Genomic DNA, 17,647 nt, shown 5'->3' with positions numbered 1-17,647 from the left:
GGTTTTTCTCAGGAGCATCTGTCTCAGGGCACATGCTTCCAGAGACCTTTCTGGGTGATTGTGAGCAGACCGACATTCCATCCCGGGGAGGGGCTCTCCATCCGGAGGTGTTCTCCAGGTTAACCCTTAAATGGGGGGTGCCGGAGTTGGATCTGATTGATGGCGTCTCGGCAGAACGCCAAACTTCCAAGGTACGGTTCAAGGTCAAGAGATCCGCAGGCCGCCCTGATAGATGCTCTGGTGGTTCCTTGGGAGGTTTTATTTCTTGTTGCTATCTTCTCAGAGCTCTCGACTTTGCAGTGTAATTCGCCCTACCTTATCTTTCATGCGGATAAGGCAGTTCCTGCATTCTAAGTTGGTATTTCTCCCTAAAGTGGTTTCGGATAGAAATATTAATCAGGAAATTGTTGTTCCTTCTCTCTGCCCCAATCCTCCTTATAAAGAACGTCTGTTGCACAACTTGGATGTTATGCGTGCTCTAAAATTCTACCTACAGGCGACTAAGGATTTTCGCCAGTCTTCTGCCCTGTTTGTTTCTCAGGAAAGCTTAAGGGTCAGAAAGCTGCTGCTACTTCTCTTTCACTCTGGCAGAGAAGTATTATTTGGTCAGCAGCCTCCTGAGAGAATTACAGCTCATTCCACTAGGGCTGTCTCCTCTTCTTGGGCTTTCAAAAATGAAGCTTCTGTGGAACAGATTTGCAAGGCTGCAACTTGGTCCTCTCTGCACACTTTTTCCAAATTTGATACTTTTGCCTCGGCTGAGGCTTCTTTTGGGAGAAAGGTTCTTCAAGCGGTAGTGCCTTCTGTTTAGGTCTACCTGTCTTGTTCTCCCTCGCTAGTCATCTGTGTCCTCTAGCATGGGTATTGGTTCCCACTAGTAATTGATGAAGTCGTGGACTCTCCATATCTTAAGAAAGAAAACAAAATTTATGCTAACCTGATAAATTTCTTTCTTTCCGGATATGGAGAGTTCACGACCCCACCCTTAATTTAAGACAGTTATTTTTTACTAAACCTCAGGCACCTCTACACCTTTTGTGTTGTTCTTTTTTCCCTTTGGTCAAATAACTGGGGATTATGGGTAGGGGAGTGACACTTAACAGCTTTGATGTGGTGCTCTTTGCCTCCTCCTGCTGGCCAGGAGTGATATTTTCACTAGTAATTGATTACGTTGTGGACTCTCCATATCCGGATAGAAAGAAATTTATCAGTTAAGCATGAATTTTAATTCAAAGACCAAGGCAGCAGAGTTAAAAGTATAAAAAGTAACTTTTATTATAGCTTTAAAATGTCAGACAGGATCAAGAGGCCAGTGCAGTACCGGTACTGCACTGGCCTCTTGATCCTGTCTGACATTTTAAAGCTATAATAAAAGTTACTTTTTACACTTTTACCTCCGCTGCCTCGCTCTTTGAATTAATGTTACTTTGGCTTGGGACCCTTAATAAGGGGTTTGCCGCTGGAAGGGTTTTTTCGTAAAGGGAAGTAGGTGGAGCCTGAGAGCAGCGTGCAGCGTAGTAGAATGGAGCAGAGACGTCTGGTGCCTGTTGCACTGAAACTCTTCATTCGTGGAACAAGAAGAGGGTAATAACAAAGAAACTACAAGCAAGAAACAGTAAGTCTTACTTATAAATAGTTGTGACTACTGTCTACGTTATTAGAGCTTATGGTTCTGTGTATGCGATTGGGAAATTGACATTTAAGCCCTCATTGGAATATCTATATCCACAAGTACACAGTGCGCTGTCTATATAGGGGAGTTTTTTTCTGATATAAGCATGAATTTTGTTTTTATCTCTGTGATTATCTTGTATCTAAGCCTTTGCAAACTGCCTCCTTATTTCAGTTCTTTTGACAGACATGCGCTTTAGCCAATCAGTGCTGGCTCCCTGGAACTTCACGTGCGTGAGCTCAATGTTATCTATATGACACACATGAACGAACACCCTCTAGTGGTGAAATACTGTAAAAATGCCCTGATAGAAGAGGCGGTCTTCAAGGGCACAGAAATTAGCATATTGCCCTCCTAGGTGTAACTTTTAACTAAGAATACCAAGAGAACAAAGCAAAATTGGTGATAAAAGTAAATTGGAAAATTGTTTAAAATTACATGCCCTATCTGAGTCATGAACGTTTACCTTGGACTAGAATGTCCCTTTAAAGTGAATGTCAAGTTAAACAGATTACATAAAGTGAAACAATAGCAGTTTAAAAATGAAAGTTTCATTCATTAAATCTTAGGAGATGCTTATCTTCAGAGCTATTTCACTATAAACGCTACATGGATTATAGCTGAAGCTCCGGTCTTCAGTATTTGATTGACCAATGACTCAAACGTCACTGCCTGGGTGGAAACAACGATTAGTTGATTGCAGATGAGTCATCTGTCAATCAAATGCTGAAAATGGCGACCGGAGCGTCCGCTATTATCCGTGTAGCGTTTATAGGGAAATAGCTCTGAAGATACGTATATCCTAACGATTTCATGAATGAAACTCATTTTTTAACTGCTATCGTTTCACTTTATGTAATCTGTTTAACTTGACATTCACTTTAAGTTTGAACTGTTCTCCAATCCTTGCTCTATAGGGAGAGCGCTGATTGGGCAACAATTCAATCCTTTACCTCACAGAAAAATTGACTTGAAATGGGCAGTTGGAGCAGGTGTATTTGAATTTCATATCTATGTTAAAAAGTATAAGTTTTTCTCTTAGCTGCTAAAGGGTTTATACATTTCAGGATGTATTGTGTCCTGCAAAAGCAGGATTTTGTTCCACTAGCTACTAAGGGGTTAACATAGATCTTGTTACTAGATGTGTACCCTAAAGGTGTAACTTTTGATCAGCAGTATCACAATAAGAGATCTTGTTTCAAAGCTATAACTTAGTCAGCTTGTCTCTGAGTTTAAACACTAGTAGGTTTTATGGCCTAACACAGCTGGGGGGGGGGGCAGAGTTAGTTGTGGTTCTTTCATCCAAGCCCCTGTCTGAATCCAAAGTTATCTATCCACAATATTCAGTAATAAGATTTATGCCCATAACTCCTCTTGGAAAATATATTCAGTATCCATGTGGGTATATTTTAGATGCTGGTGAAACAGGGATTAAAGTAAGCCCAAACACGGCAGGATACAGATAAGTGGCAAAGGGGAACCTGGGAATTGCCAGCCACTTAAATTGAGGTATGGGGTCTTAGTGTCTAGCTATTGCTAATTTAGTCATGTAAAATATTATTCTGGGGGCATGGCTATGTACCGCTCAGGATAGGTCGCACTTCATGAAGCTCCTTGAAACTTTTCCTGAATATACACTTTTTGTGTGAAATTTAGCCTCATATTAGCCTACATGTGTGCCATCTATTACCGATGCAGATATAGCACGACCAAATCTACTTTTTTATAGTCAAGGAACTGAATAAGCCTGTGAGGAACACAGACTGCGGCATACTTGTGAACTCCTAACACCCCCCCCCCCCGATCAGCCGAGTTAGGTCGATACTGAGGCACTCAAGCTACTTCTATAATGGAGGGGGACTACCTTGCAGTATTACAAACACTCCTTATCAAGTTGGATGTGAAGATGCAACGCAACTTCTACGATCTCCAGTGCACCCTCAGAGATTCTTTAGGGAGTGAACATAAAGATGCCCTTAAGATGGCGGAGAGTTTAGAGAATTCGGCACTGCGCACGGAATCAGAGACTGCTCTGGGAACTCTCTGCCCCAGGACCGGCGGCGACCGGCACTGCTCGTTACCGTTCTGCTGTCTGGAAGAAGAGCAGAATCTATCTTCACTAAAGAGTGGCTACTATTCTTCTTGTGCTGAGACGGATCCTATCCCTGTTATGCCGCGCGAGAAATCCCAACCGGAACCCTCACTATCTGAAATGTCTGGTTGTGCGGCTGGCCATGTAGCAAGCACAATCCGAGTAAAGGACTATAAGAGACAGACTCATTATGAGAGGGGAAGGTGGAGAGTATTTCAATGTCACCTTGATGCTTCTAAGTTGCAAATTACTACCAGACACGGAACACCTGGTGACGTAAACCTATTCTCCTGTGATTCCTCTAGTCAATCATATCTACCGTTGGGGTGGGGAGTTCTGAGCTTTATGATGCGACTTCCATCATGTCGCTATGATCTACAATTTGTGGACAAGCTGGTGACATCTGGTATTGGCTGAGTAGAGACTACCTTGGTGCTCATTGGTGGAACTGTTGCCGTTATGTTTAGAGACTTTTCCCCCAGCTGTTTCGAGCTAAATTGTTCATTTTTATTTTCCGGAGTTGGTAATGTTTAGTCGTTGTTTTATTTCTCTCAAACACTGTTATTATTCTTATACACTTCATATGTTTACTTGGTTGTGCTGCAGCATGGCCTGAATCATCACTGTTCCTTACAGGTCCTCCTATAATTACAGTTGCACCGGCCAATGCAACTTACATAACCTCCTAAAAATGTTTCATTTAAGCCCCCTATACATTTACTCTCTTTACATGCCAACTTCTATTAGAGATGAGTGTCATTTTGACCGAACAGCTATCAAAATACTCACAGCACACTCACGCCAGAATTACATCTAGAGAATCCTTTTAGTTCCACATTACATTTTCTACTAACTCTCCTACAATTTAGTGTGTCAAGGAGATCGATATCTGTTAGAAACTCATCCTATTTATTTCACCCCTATTTATTTTGTTATGTATATATCCCACTAGGGTCCCTACATTAATGTCACCATATGCCTCTAAGTCTCATACTATTGACATTCAACCTCCTATTTATTTGTTTACATCTGCTCACACAACCTAAGAGTGGCCACCTAGGGGACTACTAAATCCACTCTAGTCTCACAAACATAGGCTACTATTTACCCCACTAAGATATAGCTATTGTAAATTGGAAGACCCAGAAGATTATGCTGTGCTGTTTTTTCTACCATTCATTAATTTTTGCATACTTAACTAATGCATTGTTAGTAAATGTGTTTATGGGTTGTTACATGTCTCTAGATCTTTTTTTTTTTTTTCTCAAATTACTTCATATGAAGGTCTATTTCCACTCTATTCCTCAAAAGAATATCACTTCTTTTAATTCTGCATCCCCTCATGCCCTCTGCTAGTTCTGAACCTATAGCTTGTCTGTCATTATTTTATCATAAGCCCCAAGAGTAGCCACATATGTGGTTATCATATGCGCTCTGACTACCTAACCATATGACTTATAGGGGATCAGCCTGATAGGCATCCCAATAAGATAAAGCCATTGTGCAAAGGAGGACACAGAGGATTATGTAAACTTTTGTTTTCCTTATCACTTATAGATTAATTTCTGGGTTAGTGTGTTTAAAACTGTGTGTCATTTATTACTAGGTAGCAGAGAAAATGCTGTACCAGTCTAGGGATCCTGTAATGCTACTTATATACGTCTCTGGGTCTCATCCTGTTGACAGTATCTCATAAAAAGGTTTATACCCCCTCCGTCTCTTAATTCAGCAAGTACTTTCCATATAATTTGTTTACCTATCTTTGGTTCACTACATTTTAAGCGGTGCTTACCCGCTGCTAAACCTATACCCCCCTTAGTGCTTTTGGGCACTATAGGACCATTGATATGACTACCAGTTTGTCTTATATCACTAAGCCCATAAGAGGCTGGCTAATTAGTCATTTATTAAAACTGTTAAAAATTTAAAACTGAGGTTTCAGAGGCTCATATTACATTAACTGCCATTTTTTTTTACCAGTGCACTATGCTTTATGTAATGTGTGTTACTCATTTATGTTTGATTATATTGGTGCAAAACCTCAATAAAAAATTATATTTAAAAAAAATATATATATTATTCCATAATTTTGCATGCAGGGGGCACATGAAAAAGCGCAAAAAAGGTTACATATTTCCCCTGGTCCAATATCTGCCATTCACCCAGCAAACAGGCTCAGTGTATCTTGAAAACTAGGTAATTACCCCCTGGGAGGAAGGTCATGTGACCTGGGATGTGTATAAGAGTTTGTGTAACTTTAACAGTCTCAGACTTCATTTTACAACAAGGAATATTATTATTATTCTTTATTTATAAAGCGCCAACAGATTCCGCAGCGCTGTTCATAGGTAACAAAAGTAAAAGGACAGTACAATATGAGACACCAGACAAAATTTAACAAACAAATACAGGAGGAATTGGGAGCCCTGTTCCCGTGGGAACTTACAATCTAAATGGGTAGGAGGGTGAGAAACAGGAGGTGGGGACTGCAAAGGTGGGAATGATATTAGTGTGAAGTTAGATGAGGGCAACTATTAGGCAAGTAGAATTCATTAGTTACTGATTTGGTTATAGGCTTCCCTGAACAAGAAGGTCTTTAGGGAGCGTTTAAAGGAGGAGAGGTTGGGGGAAAGTCTGACAGCTCGAGGAAGTGCGTTCCAGAGGGTTGGTGCCGCATGAGAGAAGTCCTGTAGTCTAGCATGAGAGGAGGTGATGGTAGAAGAGGCAAGGAGTAGATCGTTGTTGGATCTTAGGGGACGGGATGGAGTATATTTGTTGATGAGTGAGGATAGGTATGGGGGGCTGCATTGGTAAGGGCTTTGTAGGTGAGAGTGAGAATTTTGAATTTAATTCTGCTGTGTATGGGGAGCCAGTGAAGGGACTCAGAGTGGTGCGGCAGATACAGTGCGTCGGGAGAGGTGAATTAGCCTAGCAGAGGAATTTAGGATGGATTGAAGGGGGGAGAGGCGGGAGAGAGGAAGGCCAGTTAGTAGGTTGTTACAGTAGTCAAGCCGGGAAATTACTAGGGAATGGATTAGCTGTTTGGTAGTTTCAGCACTCGGAAAAGGACGAATTTTGGAGATATTGCTTAGGTGGTTGCGACAGGATGAAGAGAGAGATTGGATGTGGGGTATGAAGGACAGATTGGAGTCGAGTAACTCCTAGGCAGCGGACTTGGGGTGATGGGAAGATAGTGGTGTCACAGACAGTGATAGTAAAGTTAAAAACTGGAGTAGAATTAGTTGGGGGGATGTGAAGAAGCTCAGTCTTGGACATGTTGATTTTTAGGTGGTGAGAGGCCATCCAGGAAGAAATGCCAGATAAGCAGTCGCTGATGTGGGAAAGGACAGAAGGAGAGAGTGCAGGGGTGGATAGGTAGATCTGAGTATCAGCAGCATAGAGGTGATAGTTGAAGCCATAGCTACTGATAAGTTTATCAAGTGAGGAAGTATAAATAGAGAAGAGTAGAGGGCCTAGAACAGAGCCTTGAGGTACTCCAACAGACAGAGGCAATGGAGAGGATGAGTCGCCAGCAAATGAGACAGAAAAGGACCTATTAGAGAGATAAGAGTGGATCCAGGAGAGGGCAATGTCACAGAGCCCAAGGGAGCTGAGAGTCCGTAGGAGGAGGGGATGGTCAACATTGTCAAAGGCAGCAGACAGGTCAAGTAAGATAAGTATAGAATAGTGGCCATTGTTTTTAGCAGAAAGAAGATAGTTAGTAATCTTGGTGAGGGAGGTCTCAGTTGATTGTTGTGGACGGAAGCCAGATTGCAGGGGGTCATGCAATGAGTTGGAGGATAGGAAGTGTGTTAGGTGATCGAAAACTAGTTTTTCCAGGACTTTAGAAGCTAGCGGAAGTAGTGATATGGGGCGGTAGTTTGCAGGAGAATTGGGGTCGAGGGAGGGTTTTTTGAGGATGGGGGTGAACTTTGCATGTTTGAAGGATGATGGAAATGAACCAGTAGTAAGGGATCAGTTGAATATGTGAGTAAGAGCTGGGGTGAGGGTAGAGGACAGAGAATGTATTAGATGTGAAGGGATAGGGTCAAGGGGTTAGGTAGTGAGGTGTGAGGAAGATATTAGGGAACTCACTTCTCAGTGGTTGGGGGGAAGGTACTGAGAGTGTTGGAGGGGGTGACCGGGGGCGGAGATGAAAGGTTGCAGTCTTGTGGTGGGATGTTACTTCTGATGGTAAGTGTTTTGTTGAAAAAGTAGTCTGCCAAGTCTTGAGCACTAAAGTCAGATGAAGGGGGTGGTGCAGGTAGATAGAGGAGAGTGTTGAATGTGGAGAAGAGACGTTTAGGGTTTGAGGAGTGAGAAGATATGAGAGAAGAGAAGTAGTTTTGCTTGGCTAAGTGAAGGGCAGAGGAGTAAGAATAAAGAATGAACTTATAGTGTAGGAAATCGAGTTCAGAGCGGGATTTCCTCCAGGCACGTTCAGCAGCACGGGAGCATTTTTGTAGATAGCGTGTTTGCTGAGAGTGCCAGGGCTGGAGCCGACGACGTGGGGCTTTTGCATATTTGTGGAGGAGCAAGGGTGTCGAGTGCAGAGGAGAGAGTATTGTTATAGTGGCTTGTAGCAAGGTCAGGGCAGGATACCGTGGAAGTGTGGGGAAGGCGTTTTTGAATAAGGTTAGGAAGTTGGAGAGGATCCACAGTGTGCAGATTTCTACAGGTGCGGAGGCGGGGGGTTGAAATAGGTTTAGCCTGTACATTGAGATTATTGGTGAGCAGATGGTGGTCTGAGATGGGAAATGGGAGACAGGTGACATCAGAAGGGGAGCAGAGGTAGGAGAATACCAGATCAAGAGAGTGTCCGTCACGGTGAGTAGGGAATAGGGTGTATTGTGAAAGACCAAAGTAGTTTGTGAGTGAGATACGTTTAGAGGCAGCAGGGGTAGATGGGTTATCAATGGGGATGTTGAAGTCCCCTAGGATTAGAGCAGGTGTATTTGTAGAGAGAAAGTGAGAAAGCCAGGCAGCAAAGTTGACGAGGAATTGGGAGGTTGGTCCAGGGGGGCGATAGATAACTGCCACCTTGAGGGAGAGGGGGGAGAAAATGCGGATGCAATGGACTTCAAAGGAGGAGAAGGAGAGAGATGGATGAGGATGGAGGTGCTGATAGGAGCAGGAGGGGGGCAGTAAGATTCCAACACCGCCACCATGTCTCTCACCTGGCCTAGGTGTGTGGCTAAAGTGGAGACCGCCGTGCGTTAGAGCAGCAATGGAAGCAATACAACATCAGAAAGGATTATTGAAGAAGTCTCCACAGAATTCAGGTTAAATTGTAAGTTTTAGGTCTTCTGTGTATTTAATCCTTTTATTTTGTGTAATAATTGTTGGCAATGGGTTTCTATTGTTTTTGTCTATTGTTTAATTACCCTTTGTATATCACATTTGATTTCTTGCACTGTCACCCCTTTTTGTCAGATTAAACTATAAAATTAATCAGATCTGTCTTTGTGCTCTAGAAACTGAATTCACTGCTTCTGTGAGCTTGGGAACGTTACCAAAATACTGATTGTATACATTTTGTATTTCTTTAGTTGTTACTATAACCTAAATTTAGGGGCACCCCCAAAGGCCCTGAATCATAACTTTTGGTGTGCTGACAGCCTATGTTTAGGTTGATTTTAGGGGTTAATGAGGATAGCTGGTAGGCCCTAAGGGAATTTGGGTTCTTGTAGCCAGTTGGAAATCCTGAGGTTAACCCTTTAATGCCTGCACTCTCCCTGTTGTCACAGTTTGGCAAGTAGCTCTGCTTGTGATAAGAGGTAGACATTTGAACATTGAGTTTTTGGGTTGTGTTGGTAAGATTGATTAGTTAACTTGGGTAAGTCATAGGCCCTAAAGGAACTGGGATATGATAGTGAAACCCTGGGGGGTTTACCCTTAAATGCCCACACTCCCCATGTTGTCGCAGCTGGACAAGTAGTTGTGTGTGAAAGAATTGAAGGCAGGGGCTGGCGTTAAACCTTGCCTGGAGTAAATAGATTTAGTTAACCCTGTATTGTATATTAGTGATACTGGTTATAGTGCTTTGGGAATTAAGAGTACAATTTTTTTCTGATAAATAGGGGATAGTGGGTTGAAGTGAATAGGGGCGAGAGTGGTTAACTCTTAGTTACCCTTGTCCCCATGAGTGTCACAGGTAGAGGTGGTACTGGTGTAGGGAGTGTGCTACCCCGATCTGTGACAGTAAGTTATATAACTAATGAATGAATTAAGCTCCATCTAAAATATCACTAACATTCCGGTTCTGTTTATATAAATGGGAGAATTTTACCATCAATTTAACTCGGATTTACCGTGTGTATATTTATTGCACACGCAACACATATATTATGTAATAACACTATAAAAGATGGATTTGTATTTTACAGCTGCGAGTCATAGAAAGGGTCAAGCTAAATTTCAGGTGTGGCTAGGGCACATGGGTGCACCCGCAGGTCTCTAAACCAGGGTGCCAGGGATTAAATTTTAAAGGGACACTGCAATTTTAAGCAACTTTCTAATTTACTCCTATTATTAATTTCTCTTCTTTCTCTCGCTATCTTTACTTGAAAAAGAAGGCATCTAAGTTTTTTGGTTCACAACTCTGGACAACACTTTTTTATTGGTGGATGAATTTATCCACCAATCAGCAAGGACAACCCAGTTCACCAAAAATGGGCCGGCATCTAAACTTACATTCTTGCATTTCAAATAAAGATACCAAGAGAATGAAGAACATTTGATAATAGGAGTAAATTAGAAAGTTGCTTAAAATTGCATGCTCTATCTGAATCACAAAAGAAAAAAAAATTGGGTTCAGTGTCCCTTTAAGGAGCCAGTGGCTCCCTGACACTTGGTTATGTGGTGTCAGGAAAAGTGCAGGATATTTTCAGACAAGCTGTTAAGGGGTTAATAAAACTCCCTGTAAACTCAGGATATAACCACATGGTGTAACTTTGATCTTGCTTCAAAACCTAAGCCTGATCCCAATGTCTCTGAATTTAAAGGAACAGTCAACTCCAAACATTTTGTTGTTTAAAAAGATAGGTAATCCCTTTATTACCCATTCCTCAGTTTTGCACAGCCAACATGGCTATATTAATACATTTTTTACCTTTGTTATTACCTTGTATCTAAGTCTCTTTTGACAGCCCCCTGATCACATAGATATTTATCTATTGGCTTGTATTTTAACCAATTAGTGCAGTTTCATGCACAACTCAACAGGCGTGATCACAATGTTATCTATATGGCCCACACAAATTAGCAGTCTAATAACTAATAAAAAAGCATGTGATAAGAGGCTGTCTGTAATGGCTTAGAAACGGGCAAAAATGTATAGGTTTAAATATTATAAAGTATACTAATATAACACTGGTTGTGCAAAACTGGGGAATGGGTAATAAAGGGATTATCTTTCTTTTTAAACAATAACAATTTTGGTGTTGACTGTCCCTTTAATGCTTGGACTTTTAATGGTTTTACACAGCTGTGGGTCAGTTATTTGTGATTCCCATAGCCACAACTTACTAACAATATTTTAGTAAAATGAATTATGCCCATATCTCTTCCCAGAAATCATATTGAGTATCCATATAGACATATTTTTGGTACTGGGAAAAACAATTATCACATTAACCCTAATATGCTTAGGTAGGAAGCAGGGGGCAAGGTGCTACATGGATTATTTCTGCCTGTTTAACTGGGGGATATATTGTTTGGTGTCTATGAATTTTCTATTTGTCATGAAAAAGGATGTGCCATAATTTTTCATACAGTGGGCACTTGTAAAGGCCCAAGGTGGGTTTACCTCTTTCTTAGGCCCAAAATCTACCATTCAGCCAGCAAAGAGATCAATGTAACTTGAGCAGTATGTAATTACCCCCTAGGGGAAGGTCATGTGACCTGGGTTGTGTATAAAATATGTGATTCTAACACAAGGAGAATTCTGCTTTACAGCGAAAAGGAACACCAGAAGGGTTTGGGAATTTCCACAGACATTTTAATTTCTACGGTTAGGGTTTCTGTGTTTATAATCTTGTTAAATTTTATAATTGTTTTGCAAGCTTGTGTGTTGGTTTAATTTGCTTTTTTTATGACATTAGATTTAATGTATTTTTGCACTGTGATCCTTTTTTATCAAATTAAACTATACATTTAATCAGATCTGTCTTTGTGCCCTATAATATTGATGTTGAGAGTGTGGTATAACCCAGCAAAAACCACACCCTTAGGGGGCGCCTCCAAACACAAATGACAAAAAATAGTAGTGTGAAAGGAAAAAGAGAAAATGGATATACAACTCTATAAGCACTATATCTACCGAACAATGTCCATAGGAGATATGTGGAAAACAAGTTCCAATGTACAATAGTCCAAAAAAGTATGGCAGCTCTCGGTTGTAGGATGGTCTTCCTATGATGTTAGATAACTGAAGAAAGAAAAAACAGAGGCGCCGACATGGCCTAGTAATGCAAAGATAAGTGGCTCCAATAAACACAAATCCAGATGTATACTCACAAGAGCAGCGCACCCTGTGGTGCTATTGATGCAGGCCGGAGCCTCGCAGTGGTCCAGCTCACTGTGGGATTGAAGTGGATACCCAGAAGATGCCCCTGAGGGGATTAATAGTAGATATCCTATGTGGACACAAAGTATTTGCACATAGCCCAGTATTGTTAAGACAGAGAGACAAGTAAGTAAAGAAAAAACTTACAAGATCCAATGCACCTCCAGGTGCATTAACAGCAGGCTGGGACCTAACAGTCGCCCAGCAGACTGGAAAACTCCCAGCAGGTCCTGGTCTTCCTCAGGTGGCTAATAGCAGCACAGCCCAATTATGTACTCACAAAAAATACATCAAAGGGCAAGCAAGTGTATAAAAATGTATAAAACTTTAATAAAAAGTGACGCGTTTCTCAGCTGACTAAGAGCTGTTTCCTCAGTGCCCTATAAACTGAATTAAATGCTTCCTTGGGCATGTTGCCAAAATATTAGTTACATAGGTTTTTTTTCCTTTAGGTGTTACTATAATCATAATTTTAGGAATGTCCCAAAAGCCCTGAGTAATATGTTTTTGGGTGGTGGCAGCAGATTTCCATGTAAGGGGGAGGTAAAGGTAGGATTTGGGGGTTAATTGGGATACTGTAGCCAGTTGGGACCCTGTATTGTTAACCCTTTAATGCCTGCACTCTCCCCACTGTCGCAGCTGGACCAGTAGTCCTGTGTGTGACAATTGGAAGCAGGAACTAATGTGTAGCCCTTCCTGGGGTGAATAGTCTGTTAAGTTTAGGTAACCTTGTTGTGCACACTAGTTATAGGGATTTGGGAATTAGGTGTACATTTTGGATATCTAGGGGATAGTGGATTAAAGTGATTAGGGGCTTGAGTGTAATTAACCCTTGGTTACCAGTGTCCCCTAAAGTGTCACAGGAAGAGGTGGTACTGGTTTAGTGAGTGAACCACCCATCTCCTTGAAAACAATTTGCTACTTTTGTTTTGTCCTATGAAATAGTGTGGGCTTAGGGGATGGTTGAGAGAGGACCCAGTCCATTTGAGAGGGTGTTCCTTTAGCAGTTTTGCCTTGTAGAAGCTGTTTGGCTAAATACATGTCTTTTTAAATACTTCTTTACAGGGATGTTTACACAAAAAATGTTGCACAATTAAAGAGACATGAAACCCAAAAAATCTTTTTCATGATTCATATAGCACATACGATTTTGAAGGATATTTTTTTTTTCCAATTTACTCTCTTATAAGTATTTGTTGAAAAGCAATTAGGTAGGCTTAGGAGTCTGCACACGTCTGGATCCCTGTATGGCAGCAGTTTTTCAAGGATACCTTTAACAATGTTATACATAATTACAAACTCTAGGTGGCAATAGTGAATGTATTTTGCCATATAGTGCTCCAGGCACATGCACACTACCTACCTTGGTATGCTCTTTAACAAATAATGACTGATATATTTGTTTATTTGGTATTATTTCTTGCGTTTTAATCTTTTCTTTTTTTTTATTTTAAATAACCTGCTTAGGTTGCCTCACCTCAGACCTACGATAGAATGATGCAAACAAATCCGTAAGTAGCCTTTTTAAATCCAGGTGACCCATTTAAACATTTATTTGAAGGTCCAAAAATTGCAGCCCATTGATTGTCCTTGAACATTGGAACTGGGGGGGGGGGGGGGGAATCTGCTCACTGCAAGTCTCACAATCCTATTGTACAAAGTGAGAAGAAAACTATTAAATAGATGTAATATATAGGGCCAAATACTTGCATGCTCACACACACATATAGAATATAACCCCCCCCCTTCAGTTCACCATAAAAATGTTCTCCCCAGTAGCTATTTAATAGGTGCACCACATTACTGATTTTACTGACCAATATTAAACTAAAATTAACTAGAATAATTTGTTTGCACAAATTATCAGATAGCTTAAGTAAGATTTATAAATAAATGAAAATATTGCATATTACACAGCTCCCACCTGGCTACTTAAAGGGACAGGAAACCCCAAAATATTCTTTCATAATTTGGATAGAACATACAATTTTAAACAACATTTGTAATTTACTTCTATTATCAAATTTGCTTCGTTCTTTTAATCTTTTGCTGAAGCGACAGCTTTGCACTACTGCCAGCTAGCTGAACACATCTTGTTAGCCAATCACAAGAGACTGTGTGCAGGTACCAATCCGCAGTTAGCTCCTACTAGTGTAGGATATGTGCATATTCTTTTTCACCAAGGGATACCATGAGAACTAAACTCATTTGAAAATAAAAGTGAGTTTAAAATTGCATGCTCTGTCTGAATCATCCAAGTTTAATTTTTACTTTCCTGTCCCTTTTAATAATGCCATCTGGCTGGCAAAAAAGGAATGAACAAGGAAAAGAACCAATTGATGATAAATACTTAGGTTCTCAAACCCATAAAAAACACTTTTTATTGAGGGGGAAAATTTAATTTGGAAGTCCCATCTAGAATGCCCTTTTTAATCAAGAGGACTCCTTATTCGGCATAGTGTTATAATTAATATTATAGTGAAATGAATTGAATAAAATAAGCAAATACAAAAAGATTAAGCAAATATATAATCATATTGCATTAAATGCTTATTATTATTATCTGAATGGTGTATGTTTAAAAGTCTTACAGCTGGCTTACTTGATTTTAATTTCTGTTTTAATCCTGCTGTTTAATTCAATAAGTGATTTCAAGTGCCATTACAAGATGTGTGTTTGAAATAATGTAAAATGCTTTTTGCTTCTGATTTTAGGCCTCTTATGATTGATAGCACTGGAAACTATAACCAGCAGTCAGTTCACAAAGGCACTCAAGAAACAAGCTCGGTAACATTTCTTTATGTGTTTATACTTGGATATAGGAGTAGAAAATACATGTATGTATGGACTGAGAGAGAGTGGCCTCCATAGAAATATTAATTGTTCTAGGCAGCTGTTATAGGAACTTCCCAGACATGAAGATATTCTATTTCTACCTTGAATGGCAAATAACAAGTTAAAGTAAATGGCAGATTCAAATACATCAGGTGGTTAGACATCTAAAGATGGTAAAGTGTCTAATAGAAAGGTCTTCTGCACAGGCTTTTATATCTGTACCTGTGTAGTTATAGCTAAGCACAACCTAGTACTAAAATACATTCCAAAAGGAAAGGGGATAGTGTGTAAGGCCAGCTGTGATTTTAGAAATAGCTAGAAAGTGACTATAACTAAATACATACGTGTTGTGTTGTGTGTGTGTGTGTATATACATCAGCCATATTTGCTGTATTCTCTATTATCGTTCTTTTACTTTGTCTTTCACTGTAATATATTTTTACTGAACAATGAGTACATATTTTAACTTGGTAAGGCACTTCAGAACAGATCACAGTGGTCGTTAAATGGGAGGAGAACCAGAGGCACCAAACGCTCACTTACAATAAAAGAAGATCCGGACAGCTCTGCAGATGAGTCGAGCAACCCTGTAATGAAAATAGAAATGTAAGTGAGGCTACTATTTTTAATAAATGTTGTAGAAGAGTGACTTGCAGGAGTATTACTAAATCAAGGCAGAAATATTATTATTTAAAACACCAACATAGTCTACGCCGCTGCACAGTAACCACTGTCGGTGTGTAAGTGAGACTAGTCAAGTTAAACATTGAAGCTACATTTGAATGGTTATTGTTAATATTTGTCCTGGTTACTGACTTTCCCTCTTCCTTGGTGTTTTCTTTTCTTCATATTTAAACATCTATTTCGCATTTGATCTGCCAACCTTTATCTGACTTCCACTCTTGCTATTATGTTTGATATCTGTGTAGACATAATTATACAATCCAAAATAAAGAGCATAGATAATTAGCAGATTGGGAATGTAACTAATCACTTATTTTTAAAATACTTAGTCAAGTATATAGTTAGCAATTCCACATGCAAAGGTAGTAATATAGTCCGTAATGTCACATACCTACCTACATTACAGTAACAGGTAGGCTTTTTAGCCTGTACATTGATTTAGCAATTTTATAGCTTGTAAACCCATTCATAAAGTTAATTACACACAGAGAATTGCATATACATAAATGGGTATTTAGCCAGAAGATGTACACCTCCACTATATGCTCATGTAGAATGCAATTATAAATACAATGATAAATGTATATAAATATTTAGCAGTTACACATATTCCTTTATAGTTCGTAATCCTATTTATATGGCAGGTGTATGGTCAGTAATTCTCAAGACAAACGAAAGTTATGTAGTAAGTATGCTGTATACAAAAGGCAGTTTACTCACACATACACCAGCTAAATTGGTTTTTATTATTGGCTTTTATTTGGAAGACTTAAGAAGTCAATCTTTTAAAAACACTTTTGCATTCTAATATTATAGGAGGATGTGAACAAAGTATGTTATGTAAACTTTCTGGGTGGGTGATATACTAGTGGGCTCATACAATTACAATCGGTTCTTCCAAAACCGGAAATTTTACTTACCTCCTACTTGCGTTTCTCTTCTGTAGCCCTCATTCGTCAGAAAGTGAGAAATCTGATGATTCTGATAATTCTTCAGATTTTTCTTCAAATGAATCTGATGAAATGCCCCAAGAAGATACTGCACCTGACCATAGCTCATCCTTTGTAAACTTACCTGGAAGGTTAGTATATTTTTTTTTTTCCTGTTAAATTTTTAGATATTCACTTAAATCCTAAGGATCTCTAGGGGGCGCTAGTCTCCTATATAGAAAATGCAAATGATACTAAAAATATGTACAAATGATACAATGACCAAAATAATAAAATGCTTTATAATATCAGAACGTCTAGTTCAGTTCAAACAAGTCCCAGTGTGAATAGTCACAGTTCAAAATCAATGGCTGGCTGTGTTAGAAGAGGAGCAGTTGGGATTTGTGCTTCCCTAAGTACCACTACAGGTCCCATATAATTCTGCAGGTATACAAAAACAAAGGAATCAAAGGGTACTCGCATGTAGCTGCAAGCACCCTGGTCTGCTGGTAGAAGTGTTCTGGAAACTCGCAGTGCTCCAGCTCACTGAACTCCGGTTACTGGTGCTTCTGAAGCCCAAAATTGTAGTGGTTGCTCTTCCAAAGGTAACATTTTTAAGGCTGCACAAACATATTGGTCAAATATGTAAAATAAATAAGTTTATTAAAACACAAATTTAAAACCAATAAGTGCACAAAGTGAAGGGAATAGTTACATAAGTTTCAGCAACATTGCACATAAAAAAACAGCCTTAACTTATTAGCATCAACTAAAACAAATGTAATTTGTAATAGCTTCTCGATACTGTAGCAAAAGCTTTAAAAGAAATCAACCTCCCATGATGCCCAGCCCTTTTTAGGGTTTTTCTG

The 17,647-nt window shown here is 39.8% G+C and overlaps 1 protein-coding gene across 3 annotated transcripts in view; it reads left to right on the top strand.

Annotated features, from left to right (window-relative positions):
- Window positions 1–17,647, top strand: part of LOC128656690 (heat shock factor protein 2) — a 145,530-nt gene that overhangs the window by 84,052 nt on the left and 43,831 nt on the right. For 2 of the 3 annotated variants that reach the window (XM_053710783.1, XM_053710785.1), the window contains exons 6-9: window positions 13,798–13,841; window positions 15,045–15,117; window positions 15,641–15,771; window positions 16,796–16,930. In XM_053710783.1, the coding sequence (XP_053566758.1) occupies window positions 13,798–13,841; window positions 15,045–15,117; window positions 15,641–15,771; window positions 16,796–16,930 (383 nt within the window). The remainder of the gene's footprint in view (window positions 1–13,797; window positions 13,842–15,044; window positions 15,118–15,640; window positions 15,772–16,795; window positions 16,931–17,647) is intronic. The other variant, XM_053710784.1, reaches the window with a different exon arrangement.

Source organism: Bombina bombina, chromosome 4 (assembly GCF_027579735.1).
Source record: "Bombina bombina isolate aBomBom1 chromosome 4, aBomBom1.pri, whole genome shotgun sequence".
In the NCBI taxonomy this organism is placed as follows: Eukaryota; Metazoa; Chordata; class Amphibia; order Anura; family Bombinatoridae; genus Bombina; species Bombina bombina.
Note: the sequence above shows the minus strand (reverse complement) of the source record. Positions and strands in the feature narration are given on the sequence as shown.